The 19,718-nt window shown below is 44.0% G+C and overlaps 3 protein-coding genes across 4 annotated transcripts; all 3 read right to left on the reverse strand.

The window, feature by feature from the left end:
- Positions 1-35: 35 nt before the first annotated feature.
- naa25 (N-alpha-acetyltransferase 25, NatB auxiliary subunit) lies at positions 36-14,577 on the reverse strand. 2 transcript variants are annotated; one of them, XM_018697185.2, is made up of 24 exons: positions 14,463-14,577; positions 11,073-11,158; positions 9,213-9,351; positions 9,003-9,121; positions 8,811-8,885; positions 8,615-8,722; positions 8,295-8,373; positions 7,784-7,895; positions 7,505-7,594; positions 7,070-7,242; positions 6,863-6,975; positions 6,563-6,770; positions 5,355-5,444; positions 5,092-5,272; positions 4,645-4,744; positions 4,360-4,511; positions 4,138-4,263; positions 3,810-4,053; positions 3,285-3,408; positions 3,131-3,196; positions 2,939-3,036; positions 2,740-2,850; positions 2,497-2,637; positions 36-2,305 (listed from the first exon to the last, which is right to left on the reverse strand). In XM_018697185.2, the coding sequence occupies exons 1-24, from the start codon at positions 14,518-14,520 to the stop codon at positions 2,183-2,185; spliced, it is 2,916 nt and encodes a 971-aa protein (XP_018552701.1). In that variant the 5' UTR covers positions 14,521-14,577; the 3' UTR covers positions 36-2,182. The 2 variants fall into 2 exon arrangements, with proteins under 2 accessions (XP_018552701.1, XP_018552691.1); XM_018697175.2 differs by having other exon boundaries at positions 2,479-2,637.
- Positions 14,578-14,771: 194 nt separating this feature from the next.
- Positions 14,772-16,375, reverse strand: LOC127142784 (tumor necrosis factor ligand superfamily member 14). Its single transcript, XM_051072747.1, has 4 exons — positions 16,060-16,375; positions 15,547-15,580; positions 15,386-15,460; positions 14,772-15,296 (listed from the first exon to the last, which is right to left on the reverse strand). The coding sequence occupies exons 1-4, from the start codon at positions 16,102-16,104 to the stop codon at positions 14,914-14,916; spliced, it is 537 nt and encodes a 178-aa protein (XP_050928704.1). The 5' UTR covers positions 16,105-16,375; the 3' UTR covers positions 14,772-14,913.
- Positions 16,376-16,452: 77 nt separating this feature from the next.
- LOC108897494 (tumor necrosis factor ligand superfamily member 6) lies at positions 16,453-19,687 on the reverse strand. Its single transcript, XM_018697163.2, has 4 exons — positions 18,893-19,687; positions 18,145-18,178; positions 17,984-18,058; positions 16,453-17,889 (listed from the first exon to the last, which is right to left on the reverse strand). Exons 1-4 carry the CDS (start codon positions 19,124-19,126, stop codon positions 17,504-17,506), a joined length of 729 nt encoding a protein of 242 aa, XP_018552679.1. The 5' UTR covers positions 19,127-19,687; the 3' UTR covers positions 16,453-17,503.
- Positions 19,688-19,718: the final 31 nt, after the last annotated feature.

Below are 19,718 nucleotides of genomic sequence, written 5' to 3' on the forward strand. Positions count from 1 at the left end.
AAAAAAAGACGGAGACACTGCACAACAAAAACGTCTCACATTTACCTTTTTTTATTTAAAAAAAGCTTTGACATTCCAGTGTTTCTGTTTTCCATTTTCTAACAAAAGAGGGTGGTGAGATGACACTCCAGATTGTCAACCATTTTTCTGAACCTCAACAACAACAACAACACGTGGTCAGATCACAGACATCTTCTCCATTCAAACAGATGGGCTCAGCTCGTCAAAAAACAAAGGCATTTTATTAGCAGATGTGATTGTATGCATATACAAGACTAACAGGAAAGGTGGAGGATTCACCATTTACTCACATTTTCACATCGCTCTGCCAAATTCTTAATAAAATAGTAAAACAAAAACCCAACTGCACACTACCTGCAGTGCCAGCAGTCGTCTATCAGTGCTCCTTGGTGATATCTGTAAACTACGCCACTGTCTGCTTTTTATCGCTCATTGGTTATTTCTAATAGTAGAAGATGCTGAAGCTGATGATATTGTTTTGGTTCACAAGTCTTTTTTTGGGGGGGAGAGGGGAGGGGCGTAAGAGTTGGTGGGAATGACAAAAACATGAACACAGGACAAATCTCATAGTATCTACTGCAGCTGCTTTTAAAACACTAATGTCCTCTGCACGCGGTACTTTGAAAAGGCTGCCTCAACTGTTTATTTACAATTAGGTCCAATGTTTGTCTGTGAAACGCACCTCTCTGGGAAAGAGTCAGAACAGAATATTCTACAAAACTGCATGTTGGTTGAGAGTAACTGTCTGTACAATCAGATCTGGGTCAAAGACGACGAAATCCTCTAAATGATCCGGTCTAGACTGAACCAGAACACATAAGCCAAAATATTCACTCTAGCATCTGGCAAATCGTAGTCCTTTTTGCATTTGTATTTGTCATTTAGTCACCGTGTACACAGGTATCCATGGAAACGTTCTTATCAGGATCTTTCTGCTCATTTGATAAAAATGAAGTGATTGCATACTGATGCATTCAACACACCGCCGACTGCAGGAAACAATAAATCGTGGCTGATTTGAGTAGAAAAGATACTGTTTTTGGTGAACATTCATGTTTAGATAAATCTCACACAGTCTCTTAAATAATTAGAATCAGTCCTCCAGTCTTTAAGGATGGTTATTTCATCCATGCCTGTTTTTTTTTTTCTTCTTTGTGCTGGAACAACCAAATTCCACACAGACATGTTTACAAGCACCACGTCTACTGGTATAGAAAGAAAAAGAAAGGAAACAAAGAACAAACAGTGGCAGACAATTCAATTATTTTTTAAATGTCCTGGTTATTGAACTCATACCAACATTGCTCAATATAATACTGCAACTACAGAGGTGGTTCCACGTTCAGTACCAAAGCGACATACGAGATACACAAAGCAAAAAAAAAAAAGAAAGAAAGAAAGGAAGAACACAAGAGTGTGACAAAATAAATCTTGAATGGGAAACCTCATTCCGAAGGCTTTCTGCTGGTCTCCAGGGTCCATATTTCCACAGAGTGCATCAGTTTAATGCAAAATTGTGCCTGTTTGCTCCTGAAAGAGAGAAACAGCTGGAAAAGCAGCACATTGAAAGAACTTTCTCCTCAGAGTGTGTGTGTGTGTGTGTGACTTTTACTTCGACTGTTGTCAGAGTCACCAGACTGACCAACAAATAGAATAGTGGTTTATTGTGTCTTATATTCTCTTTAGTCAATGACCTGTGGTAGTTGCTCTTCACTATGTACAATAATTTATTAGATTAGTTCATCTAAAACTGCTTATTCATTTTTCCTAATTTGCTCTATTCATCTTAAAGGAGCATATGATTTTTTTTTTACCTTGTTTTCACTTATAACTGCTGTATAAATTCATGAGTTTACTTACAAGCTTATGTGCTATAAGAGTTGCAAATGTTCCAGAGGTGTGTGTTGAAGTGAAAGAAAAGAAAGAAAAAAAAAAAGGATCCAGACTGAGAGCTCACGAACGCCGAGGGAGAAATTCGCAGGAGAGGAGAGAGGTCAGAAATGACTGCGATGGGCAGGCTGGATCTGGGTTTGTTGGACCAGTGAGGAAGAGTAGGACACGCAGGTTAGCTGGTGGGCTGACAGACGGAGGTGTGGGGCAGGGAAGGGAGGGGCTGATGGTGGGAGTATAGTCTTCTTAGTTTGGGGCGTGTGATGGTGTTTCAGATCTTGAGGTTCTTTATAGTCTCCGCTCTCTTCTTGAGCAGGTCTCCCACCTCCTGTAGTGAGCGCAGGTAACTGCTCTGCACCTTGTCCATAGCAGCCTTCGTATACGACACCTCCTCCTGAAACACATGAGGGAGGAGGAGGAGAGGAGGAGGAGGAGGAGGAGGAGGAGGAGAAACCTCAGAGCTCATCAACAAATCAGACTTCATCAAAAACAAGCTTTTTACAAGACAGGACCTTCTGTTTGTTTTCAATGTCTTAATGAACAAGAAGGCAGAAAGAGAAACCGTACATGTGTCTGCACTCTAACCTGTGCGTATCCTTCCAAGGTTAAACTGGCCAGTTTAAGGGCAGTCATGCCAGTCTCTTGCCCCTTTATATGCTCCAAAGCCTGGGTAAGCAGGTCCTGCAAGCTCCCCGTCAGCTCCTGGAAGCCACACACCACCACAGGCTGCAAGACACATTATCAGTGGAGTTACCATTAAAGAGCACTGATCAGTAACAGAATGTCTGGGAGTCCATATATGTACAAATATTTAAGTGTGAAGTGTACCAGAGCTGTGTTTGCATCCTTTTTCTTCTTCTTCTTCTTCTGTAGACTCGTCTTGAGTGGTCGCAGGATCTTGGCACAGTAACTAGCCATCCACAAGACTATGCACACCGTCTGCACAGAGCAACAGTTAGTATGTTACAGCATGATCGGATCATATTCAGAACAGGTGTGTGTGTGTGTGGAAGCAGCGATGTCTCACCTCAACAAAGAAGATTAGGTTTTCTAATAAGGAGGGCTGCGTTTTTAATTTGTTCTCTTTCATTTCCAATAAATCCCCTTTGCATTTATTCAGTATTTCTGTAGACAGAAAGAAGGAAACAGATGACAGATACATGTTAAAGTGAACTGTTTACTGCTCAAGAGGTGAGAGAAAAACCAGCTGCTAACTCACCTTGAAGCTGTACTACTAATGATTTGAAACCGTTACAGATCTGGGTTTGAAGCTCCGACGACTCGTCTGGGACGAAACAGAGACAGAGGAGTTAAGTGTTGAAGCATCAGGCAACATCAAGGTCAAGTTCAACATCTTTTTTTTTTTTTTTTACCAAGTCCGACAGTCTCCAGCTCCTGCAGGTGGACAGACAGCTGGAGGGCCGCAGCCTGACACTGGCAGCTCCCGCTGGACAGAGCTGGGGCCAGGCGGGTGGAGGGTGGTCCCAAGAATGGATACTGCAGGACGACAAGAACACTCTCACAGCTGTGCACAAACACACTCCTACTTCTCTACACTATTCCACTGATCAGAAGTCCTCAGAAGGAAAAACACTGCACCATCATGTAGGGATGGTTCCTCATGAGACAGTTACATCGCGATTCAAATATGTGATACTCTTGTTAAACAGCAGAGGGCGCTTTCGCTTTTCAACGTCCTACGTCATTGACGTGACGCTTCAGTAGCTGAAGACGTGTTTTGCGTAGTTTATAAATAAACCTCAGAAATAAAAGGGGATTGTTTCATTTGATAAAGAAAAGCAAAGAGCAGATTACAGTCATTTTTCATGTTTTGCCATCATGTCATAAAGAGACAGCCGAGGATACTACATTAGGCTCAAGCAGAAGCTGTAACACACCTGTATGCGTTTTTCTGCCATCTGAGCGGCGGTCTGTAGAGTCTGATTGAGCTGGGAGAGCAGGCTGCTGAGGACCGAGGTCTTGTCTCCGACGCCGTTCTCGTTGGCGATCTCGGAGTTTTGTTGCGAGGGAGTGTGTCCCAGCCCGGCCAAAAAGGCCAGGAGGCGAAGTGTTAGAGAGCGTATCCTCAGCCACACAGACTCCTCCTCTAGAGAGCGACGCCGGTGCTCGTCAGTTAGCTGTCTGTGAGAGGGAAGACGCAGATGGATTGATTTGGGATGCGAGGGTTTCTGAGTGGGAACATGTGCCTCTGAGATAAGTCCATACCTCTCCTTCGGGTCCCAGCTGGTAAAAACGGTAAGGTCCCTGTTGTCCCTCATGTTATCCCAGGGGATGTCGTCCTCCTCTGCAGACAAAGACATGGCCTTCACACTTTCCTCCAGACTCAACACACTGGAAACACATAAAAAAGAACAAAATATAAATGAAACATTCAGCTCCACAGCTTAAGTGTCTAAAATGGACTGTGTATGTTGAGTGTAGTCTCACATATCAGCCTCAAGGAACAGGTCCAGCAGCATCCTCTCAGTGCGGACTTGGGCAAAGTGCAGCGATTGGTTCAACCTGTTCCTGAGAGCAATGAACTCTGGGATTTTCTCAAACGCACCATACTTATACGCCTGGATGATATACTCTGAGGTCTGGTGGAAAGAGAAAGGAAAAGGAGAGATGGATAGAAAGAAGAGGGAGGAGGCGGAGGACAGAAACAAATTAAAGAGGTAACATAAGATTTAAAAGTCTCTGAAATCAAATCAAGACGTGGGATAGACTTACATCTTTCTGGTTAGAGTGGAAAAACCTGAGGGAGAAATTACAGGACTGGGAGGCTGCAGCAAACTGACCCAACGACTCAGCGTAACGCGTTAACAGAAACCTGCAAATCAAGAGGAAAAAAAGCATTTTACACTCAAATCTCTTGCTGGTATTAGAACATGCTGTTCTGAGCTCGTATTTATGCAGCACCTCAGAGGACGAGAGCAGTCTGAGCTGGAAAACAATAGCATTTTGACGCGTTTTTGTCCTAAGTAAAAATATTTTAGCATCACAGACAGCAGATTTAGTCTGACTGGTTGCCCCCAACTGGTTTTAGAATCAGGCAGAATCACTGAGGGGTCATGACGCCCAGTTAACTGCCTGGCTGATCAGAGATGAGGCTGTCGGATATTAGCAGTCGACCCTCAGTCCTACTCTGAGGTAGGAGCTTGTTCTTTATGTACTGACCCTATGGTGTCGTGCTGTACATGCTTGGCATCCAAGCTGGAGTAAAGGTCCACTACAGGCTCAAAGGCTCCCAGGTGACAGTAGAGGAGCAGGAGCAGCAGCTTGAACTGGGCGTTGGAGGGACTGTGAGACAGACCCTCCTGGAGGAGACCCAGACTCTGCCACACCATGTTCTCGTCCCCTACAACACACACAGCAGCACGTTCAGAGACGCCGTCACTCACACAGAGGAAGACGAGGAATAAAGAGAGAGAGAAACTCACCAGTCTCCGTCCACAAGTCAATGTATACATGAGCTGCCATGAGACAATACATATCAGAGAACTGCAGCTCCGTCTTCAGAGCGTTCTTCCCTGTGAACGGAGAGAAACACGTCAGAGCAACGTAAGACAACCACTGACTTGACCTGACTTGACCTGACTTCACCTGACTTCACCTGACTTCACCTGACTTCACCTGACTTCACCTGTTTAAGACTCAGTGTAAACTGAAAATGACACTGGATGGTCCTTTACCGTACTTACACCTGCAGCAAAGTGATTAATAGGATTACAAACACCATGTGTGAGGAGCACTCTGCTACTGGAGCATAACATCTGCTTTTCAAACAAGGTTAGCTATCGTATAATGCTGCTAAGTGACCAGGCATATGCAAACGTGACGCTACATAAACTAATATTTGAAACAGGAACAACGCTCCTGCACTTGCTTTGCATGTGAATGATTGGCTGTTTGGACGACTGGTCTGCAGAGAGGTTAAAACAACACAGGCTGATCTGGGAGGTTAAATCTAGCAGACACACTAACACAGGCAGTAAATATTCTTTTATAAGAAAGCAAACTTCATGTAATAAAGTGTTATTATGACTTTATCAGCTTCATTAATGCTTTCAGCAGGAGTTTGTTTAATGAATCTAAACGCTGCAGTTCAACAAAGAGTGGTACAGATGCCTCATCATCGCTCTCTCAGCCTTCAGTTGCATTTTCAGAAGAGAAACAGGAAGTCCCTGCCCCAGCTGTATTTTCTGAAGACCCAAGGCAACGGAGGATACAGATCAATACAAACCTTAAGGTTTCTACAACTGTGCAGCATTAATTTACTGATAAAAGGCAGTGATTGACAGTTATACTGACATGAGGACTGAGGAGGGGGATTTCTCTTATGGTTTATTGATGTATAATTAAGATTATGTAACAGCGACGATAACGAGGACACACTCTGCAGTGTGACCTTTCTGACATTTTCACTCTTCCTGTCAAACATGCACTAAAACCTCAGATTCATGTGAATTAGAAAGAACATGTCGATTGTGTAAAGACAAGAAAAAGCCATCGCTTTCCTCTGTCAGTGTGATCTGAGACACAAACAACAATCTGCAAAGGAGGTTATTTTACTGCCATGATGTCACTGAGCACGTTGCATCCACACGAATGCGAACGCTGTGAGGTCTAAGAAGAGCGACGTTCTTACCGAACTTGAGCCCGTGCCGATAGTGAGCCTTGAGCTCCGCGATAAGCCGCAGTTTTCCGTCCACGTCGAGGCTGTGGTGCAGCCCGAGCGCTCGACTCAGCTGACACACACACAAGTGCCTCTGTAGAGCTTTGGTGTCGTCTGGAAAAGCGAATCCCTCCTCTCCCTGCTCCCCCAGTGGAACCGCTTCACTCAGACGGTTAATGAACTACAAGAGTTGAAGAGAGAAATGTGTTTCACCACCAAAGCCTTTCACTTCACAAACGGCAGCTCTGCAGTGCTGCTGCAGCTCGGTCTTACCTGAACATGCTGCTCAGGAGAGAGCAGGTGCAGGTATATTTTTAGGTCGGTGATGCAGCAGGGTTTGTCTCCAAACTTCCCAAAGAACTGCACCATTAGCTCTAAAGGCTCACCTGTCAAAATCCAAACAACAAGCTGTCATGTACAAAGACTGAAGCACCGGGCACAGGGTGAATCTGCAGTGTTGGTACAGTCTGTGTGTTTTACCCAGCAGGCTTTCTTCTGGACAGCCCCTCTCTCTCAGTCTGTGCATTAGTTCAAGCCGAGCTAAGTACGGCCCTCTGAGCGAGCGAGACTCTTTGCCGTCCTCCCCCTTAATTCTCTCTTCCACAAACCTCACCACTTCAGCCACAGTGTGATGCACCGCACCCTCCGAACAGCTGGAGACACACACACACACACACAGATCAGAGACGGATAATGTTACACTCCTCTGTTTGTCTCACTGCCCTCTGGAGTGCAGAGGTAAACTCAGCACAGAGACTCAAGGACAAGTCAGCAGGTCGGATACTTCCACACCTGTGCTGCGTGGGTGAAGGATGAGCTTGTCATCGCAAGACCAACACATTCCTTTGTGCATTTTAACAAACTACCTGACACTGACCAGTACAATACACTGACAGGCTGATCCTTCATACTCACTGGTCGCCTTCTTCTGGCGGACTCCACGACTGATCCATCAGGTGGAAGAGAGAGTCAAAGTAGGAGGGATAGAACTGCCAGTCGTCAGGACTAGGAGCAGACAAACACAGGTTTACCTTTAGACCATGCAACAAGCATCACTGAAAAACATTCTCCATCTTTTTCCTCCCGTTGCTCAGCATCTGGACTCATTTGGACCCAGCAATAGACGGTCAGATGTGGACCATCTCTCAGCCCAAACTCTCCTTTAAAGACTTTACAGTGGAGGTTTATACTCACTTTTTGAGCAGCAGCTTGTGGGCCAAAGCGTTGCACTCTGGCCAGCGCTGTAGTCGCTGGTACAGCATCATACACTTGTTTTCTCTGCTCTGCAGCTCACTGGTCAGCTTCTCTGTGGGAACATAGGAATATAAGGCGAGGAGGTCTGACAGTGAAAAGTTATTAGTGGCTAATATTGTTTCATTAAAGCCTTGTTGTGTTCTTTCTTTCTGAATCAGTGTTCGGCTCCTTCCTGTTACTCTGCATGATTTGTGCAGTATTTTTTCAGAATGCTGTTGTTCATGATGACACTCAGTTCTGAGTCTTACTGTCACTGCATTTCTTAACCTGTCACTTCATTCATTTCAGAGCCTGTTGCCAAAGGACTGCCTATTACTGACACAGCTGTGGATTACTGAACATTGCCCTGATGTGACACAGTAAACACTGCTCACTAACTCACACTGTGAGTGAACAAACATCAAGGAAGTTGCTTCTTTCAGATGTTACAGGTGCAGAAACAGAAACCTACCCCCAAGCGGACCCCTGATCACTTCGAGAGCCTCTACACACTTTCCCAAACGCTCCAGGATCATAAAATACAGCTGCACCTACAGTGACACATAAAAATCAACCACTGTTAATACAAGTTAATATAAAAGTAGGCCTGAAAATCAGGACGTTAAACTCAACGTTTGTGCTTCTGCAGCCCAGTTTAAAAGGTAGGCACACACGTCAGGCGCTCATATCTAAATGATCTATTCTTCTTTATTCCTCCTGTTCACAGCAGCCATTAACAGATCTCTTCACATGGGAGTGATGGAGGACAACACATCCACAGTCTTTACTCACCTCTGCCTCTGCTTCAATCTTCTCCTCTTTAACCATTTTCTCCACCATGCGCTCAGCCAGAGGCAGGAACATGGTTTGAGCCAGTTTTTCATCTTGTGCTGAGATCGCCTAAACAACAGAGCACACGTGTTATTTCCAGAAGAGCAAACAACATTTAAGGAATCTGAATGTCGGTGTCACGAGGGACTGCACACACCTGCATCACCAGACTCATCACAGACCAGAAGTAATAGGGATTCTTGGGGACGATCTTGTACAGGGCCATTCCTGCCTGTAAAGTGTGAAGATGCAGTCGTCAACATCCTCTTCATTACTCTGATTATGTGTGCGTCTTTTTTAATCAGAAGCTGTTAGTCACGTGTGTTTGCATGTTGTGAGCTTCTCTCACCTGCTGCATCTTCTTGTACTCGCCGACACGAGCGTACGCCATGAAGAGGTGGGAGTGATACTCCTCGCTCAGAGGGACCTTCTTCACCGCAGCTTCATACAGCTTGGTGACCAACTCCGCTGCAACCACCAGACACAGCATTTAACGAGCAGTCATCACAGTACTATCACCAGCCTTAATGTAGGAGAGTGTGTGTGTGTGTGTACTCACGACGATGCATCTCTCTGTACAGTATAGTCAGAGCTTGTAGTGAGTTGTCATCAGTGGGCTCTAGAGTGGCCACTTCCTGGGCCAGGGTGAAAGCTTCATCCTGCTTTCCAGTCCTCTGAAGGCCGATCGCCTTTAGGACCTGAGAGGACGAGGAGAGACAAAAACAGGAGGTTAAAGACACGACCGCAGAGAGAAAGACAAAGATGGAGAAAGGTGAAGCTGCTGAGACTAAGATACTTTAAGGCAAAGCAGAGTGTTGTTCTCAGTGTGTGGCTACATAAATACTCTGATTACAGAGTTCCAGCTACAGTGGAACCAACAATACTTAAAAAACTAGTTGACTTTTTGGCCACTTGGATGAATCCAGTTCTGATTGATATGGTGAACTTTATCCTTCTTTTTGGTGTGGTGTTTCTTACCTCTGATGAATCTAATCCCTGTCTTTTTGATCTCCACCTCTTAAGGGAAGTATCAGGCTCTTCAGCTGCTAAATGCTCCACTATATTCACCAGCTGCTCTCTGACTGAGTCTCTGCTGTTTGCAGGTAGAGGACAGTGGGTTTCTACAGCTGCTTCTCTGAACAGCTGCCTGCTCTGACCAAAAACAACACTACCAGAGTGAGAACAGTGAACAGGACAGTAACGCTGTGGTCCAGACACATAAACAAAGAGGGTCCTCACTTCCAGTGACAGCTTTTCTCCCAGGACTCCAGCAACATGACGAGTTTTAACTTGTTTTGTTGACAGACAAAGGAAAGGACAACCCCTGGTCCTAATACTTATTATCCTTATTTTTTAAATGAAGCGGCACACAGGTTGTAGCAGAAGCAGAAACTGTGTTTGAAAAATCAGCAAATTCAGCTCTGACGGTTCCTCAAACATGACACACCCCCCCATCCCCCAGCAGGGACTTTTTTCACACCTGGAGCTTTCATACAGGAATAAATTTAGCTCACAGCTTCTTTAGTCAAATGCAGGTGGTGTTACTTGGAAAGTTTCTGCTGTGGAAACTATTGAAAATAGCACATCAATAGCACAGAGCACTCAGTGCTCTGATGTTGGTTTATCGCAACAAAGAGTTTGGTTATCAAACGGAAACTGGCACCAACTTACAAGAACATATAGAAAGTTGCTTTTTAATTTTTGAATTTAATAATTGAATAATTGAATAATCCTGTCTATGCTGCCAGTTCCTCATACATCAATGGATATTTCTATTCTAGAGCGTTTTCTTTCTTTTTCTTTTGAAATACTGGGAAGCTGAAGCTCTTCAGGACCAATGACCAAAAAACTAAGGAGATAAAGTCAAATTTCACAATTAGAAACATTAAATCAACCAGCAGGAATTTTACAGGAGCTGCTGGAACACCACTGCCTCCATCCGTTAGTTTGTTTGTGTTGTTGTGTGGTTCCTTTACTTGTGTAAATACTTCTCCCACCACTGAAAGTCTCACAGTATCACAAACACTCTAACAGATGGAGGCAGTGGTGTTCCAGCAGCTCCTGGAGTCTGGTGGTGATATAGAGCTCGGTCTCTATCGATCATTATCGTCTCTAAAGCCATCAGGTCACAGCTTCGACCCCTGCAGCAGCATGTGTTCATCCTTTAGTTTTATCAGTCTGAACAGAGAGGGAGACTGTACTGAGTGTTACACAACAGCTGAAGACTCTTATATGAGGATGTGCAGAAGAGAAAACAGTCAGAGGATGAGACTTTTCAGGGCCACATCAGTGCAGTTTGTATGCACAGGTCTTAACAAGAAACCTGTGTATCTGTAAGATCCATGTGCCAACAGTGGAGGAGGCTTCACAGAAAACAAACAAGAGTCAACACAGAGAGAACAGAGCCTTAGTCACCCACCTTGGCACAGTGCAGGTCCTTATGTTTCTTCAGCAGTTTATCTGCCTGCTGTATTGCCATTTTATTGTTGCCATTATCAAGGTAATCTGTGAAGACACAAGGGAAAACAACATTAAAGATATTAGACCTGAATGCATCATGGAAACACCCAAAGTTTGAGGCAGGGCCACAACAAATGATTATTTTTTATTTTGTTTAGTCTATTAAAAAACACCACAGAGTCAAACACGACATCTGCAAATATTTCTTGTTTGTTTTTGTTTTGTTCGGCCAAAAGTATAAAACCCAGGAAATCCTCTCAATCAGAGAATATTTGGCACCGTTTCACTGTTTTTACTCAGGAAAATAACTAAAACAATTCATTCATTACAAAAAAAAAGAACCAACTAATGATTGGCAGCAGTGAAATGTCCCTTCATGCGTCAGAAATAATAAAAAATGTAATGTATGAGTCACAGGGGACATTTCCTGCGTTGAGATACATTTTCCTGGTTATACTGACTTTAAGTAACATTGTGAAGTTGCTTTTACCTGTGATGGAGTATTACGATTAGAGCTTTTATTTAAAGGAAGCGTCTGAATGTTGCCTCACTCTGAGATCTGACAGCACTTCACTGAAAATGAACAGATTTAGTTGGAAATGATTTTTCCTCACTCCAGTGAAGTTTAAGCTCTGCTGCTGCAGTGAAATTAAAATGTAGTTTGAAAGCTAAATAAGTAAACTGGTGTCTGAGTAATAACTGAAAAGTCTTTTTCATCCACAGCTGCTCAGATTGGCAGCAGACCATGAACTTATCAACCCTGGATCTAAATGATACGTCAGGGATCCTGAAACTTCTGAAGGCTTTCATCAACTTTGGTTCATGTGTGAGGACAGTTTGAACACAGAGAATAGACATGACATAATCACAGTGTCCTGTCTGGCACAGTTAATTTTGGCACCCAGCTGTCCTGAGGAGGCTGAGGTGTGTGTGTGTGTGTGTGTGTGTGTGGATGGTAAAGGCTGAAGCGTGCATTCACAATGAACAGAGTGTACAGTGACAGCTTTATTAACACAGTCATTAGTTATTTAATGAGGCTGCATCTAATGATCTAATGCTCTTTATGTGGACTTCAGGGGTGTGACGATTCTGAAACCACGACACAAACGTCCACAATCCAAGGAAGACGGAACCAAACCGATTTAAAATAGAACAGGACGAGTTGGGACGCGGCTGGGAAAAATATGGAAAAACTTCTCCTGGAACAATGTATAGTTGATTTAGCACTAAAGGATAGGATCAGTAGACAACAGACTCAGATGATGTTTTTGCTTTTAGATGAGTTATTACTGAACTTCAGATCAGTTGTGTTTTTGTATTTGCTCTTTATTTCATCTTTACTTGATATTTGTGCACTTTTAGATTTATTCTCATATGTATTATTATTATTATCATTGTAACAGTGACTGTTACGCTGCCCTCTTAGCCGGAAAAAAAAGATTCTAATCTCAGTGAGACTTTCACTTTTCTTTTTTACACAAAAACTACCAGATGTCACCGGAGCCAAAGAGGGGTGGACTGAAATAGAGCGGCGTCTTCTAAACAAAGAAACGACAAAGAACACAGACATGATGCCCACATGAAAGTAAATATCATCAATGTCCTTCCACCTCTTCCTTTCACCTTTACCTTTGTAAAAATAAATAACCAAGCCTCATTTGAGGAAGGAGTTTTCTCTCATCATATCCAGTCTCTGACTCTCCAGGCATCTTCCACCTGCCAAGAATAATTTGCTGTCTAATCATTACTGCTGTCTGGGTCCAACTGCTTCAGGGATTCAGGGATTTTGAACTAATGATTATTTTCATTTATTCATTTATATCATTCTGCCAATTATTTTCTCAGTGAAATGCTGAAAACGATTTGGTAAATGTCCATCACAGAAGATCAACACACATAAGCCAAAGAGATTCAGTTCAGTGTCACAGAAGACAAAATAAAGCGTCGACTCCTCGCAGCTGAAAGCTGGATCAGATGTTGCCAGAAAAAAAGACTTAAATCAATTATCAGAGAGGGTGTAGACTGATTTCCTGTCAGTTAACTGACTGAGTAATCACTGTACTGCTGGTATTTATTACCCATTCCTTTAAATTACTGAGCAAAGAACTGATAGAAAAATGATCAGCAACTATTTGGATTATTGAATAACCATTTAATCCTTTCTCCGCTGCAAAGATATTAAATATTTGCTGTTTGCATCTGAAGCTTTTCTTTGGCACATGATGAGAAAAACAGCTGATCAGACAAAACGAGACATTTGTCACTTAAATGTGTGGAACTTATTTATTTTAGAGCTAAAACGAACTGTCCTGAAAACGTCTTACTCGTTTAAGTCAGTTTTACAGTAAAGTCCCTGCTCATCATTTGTTAGCATTTAATATTTTTGAATTCAATATTTGTTATATTTTGGACTAATGGCCAAAGAAGGCTTCATGACACTGTTACAAAGCTTTAACGGAGAAAATAATCCGCGGATTTATTAATAATGAAAAGAATTATTAGTTGCAGCTCTGCAATGTTTCCTTCTGTAGCTTAAAATGGAAACATTCACATAAAGTACCAGAAGCTAAAAACTGCATAAACAGTATAAACCAGCTGTCGAACAGGTGCTGTTCTTACATGTACTCACATAAACAAAAACACTGTAGAAGTCCATTATTTCTATTATTCAGCAGGACAGTGTCCTCCCTTATTAACAGGTCTATGCTAACTGGCTAGCAGGCTAACACTTCTCATGTACTGGAGTTAGCTTGAAGCATTGTCCTTTAACTGTTATGAGCCGAATGCTAACTGGGAGCTAGCCGTGTCAACGTTTAGCTAGCCGTTAACAAAGCGGTTACCGATTCAGACCGGACCCGGACACCCGACCACAAAGTGAATACCGGTCAGCCTGAGGCACACACAGTAACCTGCCCTCTCACAGTCACACAACTTTTCTCTTTAACGAGCAAACAGCTGCAGCATGTCCGCGGCTAGCTGACACATTAGCATGCTAAGCTAGCTGTCAAACAGCGACCGTGAGCAGGAGGAGGAACTCTTCGGACGAACCGGAGGACACAGACACCACCGGGAATGTCTACGGGTTTAACACGGAGACACGCGGTTTCACCCGGACACCAGCCGCCGTAGTCGTGCCCTACCTCGGGCTCGGCGGCAGACCGGGTAAGGTGCACTGTCATCGGGCGCTGCGGGCAGCAGAACCCGCGGTTGGAGCTTGAGGGGCCGCAGCGCTGCCCCTCCGACTCCACCACCCGCCGCTGCCCCAAACACATGCACCGGGACAGACCGCAACCACGTTCAGCAAACCAGCAAACACGCAAACATGTACAAGTCCCCACTAGGTCCGTACCGTAAATGGGTCTGAGTCTCCTGTCGTTGGGATCCTGCACATGGCCTCTCGCCGCCATGGTGGAGTTTACCTGCTGGGTAGATGTTCACGCATGCGCATTGAGAGGTGCCTGTAGGGGCGATTAAAGGATTTTGTCTGGGCCGTTTCTGCCGCTCAGTACTCAGAACTTTTACTCAAGTAACAGTACTAAAACCACGCTGTACAAATACTGCGTTACAAGTACAAGTACTGCACTGACGTTACTGTCAACGTCATTAAAGTTAAGTAAAAAAAAAATATGTGAGACAAATGAAAAAACACACCTGGTGACATTATTATATATTATTGTATCATTAGATTATTAGATGCATCAAGGTGTGAGCTCTTAAAACAACACAATGACATGAACAGTCTGCAGTAAAGAAACAGCAGTAGCAATATGAACATCAGATGATGGTGATCAGTGGGATATTTATATCATATATGCACCAAACACATTCTCAAAAGGTCCAAGTCTCTTAATTTTTGTGGTGTTGCTGACTTTCCCATGAAGAGCATCGTCTTTATGGAACGCAAACACTCCACCCAGGAAAGTGCTGGATGTTGTTTTATTTGACCGTGGGGAGGATTTCCTGGACGTCAGGAGGGTAACACTTCTTGGATATGCTGTGGAAAACCAAACGAGAGAATGGTAAAATTTGCCGCTGTCTAAGAAGTGAACCTTTGAATAGACATAGTAAACACCATCCCTCTGAATGAGCAGGTTGCCATTTTTGTAGTCCATTTCATGGAGGAGAGGGATGTGATCCGTGCTCCAGGCCATGATCTGTGGTCCATGAGCTACATCTGGTCCATCTGGGAAAAAACAGAATGCCCACCATTGTGAAGACTGCATTATACACACAGTACTTCACTGAGAGTCACAGGTATGACGCTGCTCTCACCTGTCAGAAGTGCAGCTGGTTTGGATCCTGGCATATGAAAACTGGGCTGTGTACTGGGGGAAGGAAGATTTTCACCTGTGTGAGGAGCAGACACAGTGTCACTGACGTGGGTTAACAGAGACAGGATATTCATCAGTCAAGTAAAAAGCACTGAGACTAACCTCCGACGAGCTCAGGGGACGGAGTGGAGGGAACCTGCAATGCAACAAAGATGATTTAGCTCGGAGCTCAGGCTGCAGGCGCTCACTTCCTCGGAGCGATCGACAGCTGGATCATTTAGACTCTTAGTTTTTAAAGTTGAATTGTTATCTGTTTAATCTCTCCAGCTGAGAGTGGTGACAGAAATGTTTGCTCATTCGGAAAAAGTTCCTGTAAGAATAACATTTATGTTGTTAGAGATATTTCAATATGAATATTTACTGAATTCAAGCGACTTATTTGTTAGTGTTTTGTCTTTCATGACGCAGTCTGCATCACTGACAAATACACCATACATCAGGCATTTATGACCACAACAGTCTTTATTTTAGAAACAAAGATAATTATTGTTCTTTTTCTCTCAAACAGGAACCTTTTCATTTTATTTTGCTTTGTGGTGAAGAGAAGAACAGTCTCTCTCTTTGTTCAGAGATGTGACAAGTTAGAAAGTAAGAAGGTTGTAAGCTGATACTCACAGATCCAGGTTGGTAGAGAAGGTAGACGATGGCTTTAATGGCCATGGCACACAACACCACGCTCACCAGCAGGAGGAGCAGGGTCTGAGCCGCCCCGATACGCCGCGGCCCCTGGCTCAGTCTGGGTGGCGGCGGAGGCTGGCGGCACTGAGCTCCACCACATTCACAGAGTCGTACTCATCCTCGGAGTGTGCCATACCTGGATCAGGAGCAGAGATGCTGCGATGGATCAGCAGGACGTCAGAGATGCACCTGTCTGCACTCAGCGGCTGCAAACATGAAAATGATGCTGTAGCTGATGTTCTCTTATCATCACCATCCACACTTCCTCTCACACTCTGTGACCTCGCCAACAGTCAGATAACAACTTTACACCGGAGGTAGACCACGAGGTTCAGGCTGGAATCATTTTATTGTACAGAACGTTTGCCCTCATGTTGCTTTTACACTTAAAACAACAGACAGATCACAGTCAAATGAAATGAGGAGAATAAAATGCAGTGCATTCAAATATTAGGTTCTAAATGCAGTTAAAGCCATGAGCTCCAGCACCTTTAAAGACCACTAACGTCACGGTGCACATCTCCAACAGCTCCTGCTGCTCTGAGACCTCCACCAGCTGGACACGTGAAAAACACTTTGAAAAGCAACGAAGAAGAAGAACCGGAGGGAAGTCATTCTCAAGCATGAGATGGTGTGAACGTGATGTTTGAACCACAGGAAGGAACCTGGCCCAACCCACGCGATAACATCACCTCCATCTCTGAGGTGCTGGATCACAGAGCTCTCTGGCTCTGCTCCATCAGCTGGTCTGGTGCCCAGGTGCTGATTTACCTGGTTTGATTTTATTAGTAGATAGATTTCATTCTTTACATGCATTTATCAGTTGGATTTCTCCTCCTTTCTGTTCACTCGATCTGTTTCCTTGTTGAATTCTGTCGTATTTTGTCTTTTGACTTTCTTCGGTTGCTCTCAGCCTGAAACAGACTCTGATTGGTCGAGTTCCCACATAAAATCCAGACAGACGTGTTTTGATTTGAGTGTTTATTAAACAGGAACTGCCCATAGACATTATCATCATAGAATAATCTCCTGATTACAGTCTCAACTGATTGATTGATTGGTTTGTGAAAGTACACAGGACACAGAGACCTTCACAGTGCTTGTATCATCCGGCCAGCGTCCAATTAAAATAGTCAAAATGATTAAAGGAAGAATCAGCAAGTCCTCACATCAGAGGCTGGAATATGAAATGTTCTTTAAATAGATATAATAACCTGTTTCAGCTCTCAGCAATCGATCGGTAACATTCAGATTTTCCTGAGCTTCATCACAGCTGCTGCTCTTTCTGCTTGTGCACCTGGTTTTATCGTTCATCCTCCAGAAGACGTTTTCTTCTTCCTCCAAACGTCCAGATTCACAGTGATGATGATCAGTGTGGTATTTATATCATATATGCTCCAAACACGTTCTCAAAGGCTTTGTGTCTCTCAATCTTTGTGGTGTTGCTGACCTTCACGTAAAGAGCATCGTCTCTGTACAGGTGAAACACTCCACCCAGGTAACTGTTGGACCGTGTCTTTCCAGACGCTGGGGAGTACTTCCTGGACTGCAGGAGGGTAATGCTCCCTCCACTGTATATGGTGGTGAGCAGGTGGACAGAATGGTGAAACACGCCGCTGTCTAAGAAGTAAACCTTTGAATAGACATAGTAATAACCCTCCTTCTTAATGAGAAGCTTGCTGTCTTTGTAGTCCATTTCATAGAGGAGAGGGTCTGCATCCACGCTCCAGGCCATGATCTGTGGTCCGTGAGCTGCGTCTGGTCCATCTGGGAGAAAACAAACAGAGACGACGTGAAGTCTGACACAAACCTGATGATTCCAACCAAGAAATCATGGATGTAACAACAGCGCTGGTCTCACCTGTCAGATGTGCGACTGGTTTGGACGGACGAATATCATAACTGGGTCGTTTAGTGGGAGAAGTAACATCCTGACCTGTGTGAAGATCAGACACAGTGTCTGTGACCTGGGCTCAGTAACCAGAGATATTCATCATGTGAGTAAAACGTCCTGAGACTTACCTCCGATGAGCTTCGAGGACGATGCTGCGGCGGGCTGCAACACAAACAGAGGATTTACCTCTTAGACGTGTGTGTGAGTATTTGTTTTGCACTCTGAAAGAGGCGTCCGTTTTTTTTCCTCTTGCCTCCTTGATACAAAATCAGAATCAGCCGAAGCCTTTTCCTGTAAGGCTCCACTTACTCAGGTTTTTCCTTGTATTTGTGACCCATCTGTAGAAGTCATCCTCTCCCTACCCCCACCCCCACCCCATGACTACATCAGACAGCTGTGCACTTCTCCATCTCCACTCTCTTCCCCATAATTATGGCTTTATTTCATCGTCAGCAGCTTCTGAAGAAAACCGTCTGGAGTAAATGTCAGAGGTTTTTTTGTCATGAGGTTCAATTAGTTCACTGATGTCTCCAAACTTTTTACAGCTCTGAGGTAACTTTCTCCTCACCAACACATAAACTGATGTTTCATGACGTCCTTTTATGTCCCAAAGACACTCATTTTGACTATTTCATTATTTTTCTTTTCACATTTTACCTCAGTGGTATGAATAAATATTAAAAATACTTCAAATAATTACATTTGTGCATGAAAATATGAAAGTATAAAGACATAAAACTGAAAAGTTAGAGAGATTTGCAGTGAAAGAAAAAACAGAGAATCTGATGAATGTGAATGAGCTCTGAGGACAGTGAGATTCAAAACAACAAGACAAAGAGTAACTGTTGATTCAGACTCAGAGAGGCGGATACTCACAGACTCGTGTCGGTAGAGACGGAAGATGAAGCAGGCTTCTATGGCCATGCCACACAACGCCAGGCACACCAGCAGGAGGAGCAGGGTCTGAGCCGCCGTCACACGCCGCTGCCACCGCCTCAGGCCGGGCGGCAGCAGAGGCTGGGCGGCACTGCTGTCCACTAAATTCACAGAGACGCACCCGTCCTCCGAGTCCGCTGCACCTGCAGCGCTCTTTCTGTAAGTGGAAGTCATTTAGTGTGGAAATATCCTCCAGACGTTGCAGCTGGTTCAAGCAGAGGAAACAGCAGGAATCTTAAGATGACTGAGAAACAGCCAGAGATTCTCTGACTGCAAACATGTCAATTACTGTAAGAGCAGTGTTGAAATACTGTAACTCCATTCACACTTCCTCTCTTGCTCACCGGCTCTGATGGAAACAGCTACAAACCAAAAGCAGATCCAGAGTCTAAGAGTCAAAGCTCAAACCTTTATGATTTTATTATCCAGCTCAGGTCTGAGGTGAGAGTCCACACGTCTGAACACCAGACTCATGTCTTTCACAACTAATGCACGACTCCTGTTAATACAGTTTTTCTCATCTCGTGAATGGTGAAGTATTGTGCTCCCGAGGCTGGGTCACAGTGACCTTTGACCTATTTCCAAGTGAATGTTTGTGCTGGATGTAATGAAATTCCCTCTGAGTGTTCCTGATATAGCACAATCACAAGTATGTGAGGGCAGAGTGATCTTGACCTTTGACCTCCAACCACCAAAAGCTCATCAGTACATCCAGGTGAAATTCACTCAGTGTTAATGAGATATTTGTAGAAATGTCTGAGCAGAG

Source organism: Lates calcarifer, linkage group LG9 (genome assembly GCF_001640805.2).
Source record: "Lates calcarifer isolate ASB-BC8 linkage group LG9, TLL_Latcal_v3, whole genome shotgun sequence".
NCBI lineage: Eukaryota > Metazoa > Chordata > Actinopteri > Centropomidae > Lates > Lates calcarifer.

Coding starts and splice junctions, on each gene's coding strand:
- naa25 (XM_018697175.2), bottom strand. CDS start 14,520: ATGGCGGCGAGAGGCCATGTGCAGGATCCCAACGACAGGAGACTCAGA. Junction 4,264..4,359: donor CTGTTCCTTGAGGCTGATAT/GTGAGACTACAC, acceptor ATGTGTTTCCAG/TGTGTTGAGTCTGGAGGAAA. Junction 3,197..3,284: donor GCTGGAGACTGTCGGACTTG/GTAAAAAAAAAA, acceptor GTTTCGTCCCAG/ACGAGTCGTCGGAGCTTCAA.
- LOC127142784 (XM_051072747.1), bottom strand. CDS start 16,104: ATGGCCATTAAAGCCATCGTCTACCTTCTCTACCAACCTGGATCT. Junction 15,581..16,059: donor TTCTCTACCAACCTGGATCT/GTGAGTATCAGC, acceptor GTTGCATTGCAG/GTTCCCTCCACTCCGTCCCC. Junction 15,461..15,546: donor GTCCCCTGAGCTCGTCGGAG/GTTAGTCTCAGT, acceptor CTCCTCACACAG/GTGAAAATCTTCCTTCCCCC.
- LOC108897494 (XM_018697163.2), bottom strand. CDS start 19,126: ATGACTTCCACTTACAGAAAGAGCGCTGCAGGTGCAGCGGACTCGGAG. Junction 18,179..18,892: donor GTCTCTACCGACACGAGTCT/GTGAGTATCCGC, acceptor TTTGTGTTGCAG/CCCGCCGCAGCATCGTCCTC. Junction 18,059..18,144: donor GTCCTCGAAGCTCATCGGAG/GTAAGTCTCAGG, acceptor ATCTTCACACAG/GTCAGGATGTTACTTCTCCC.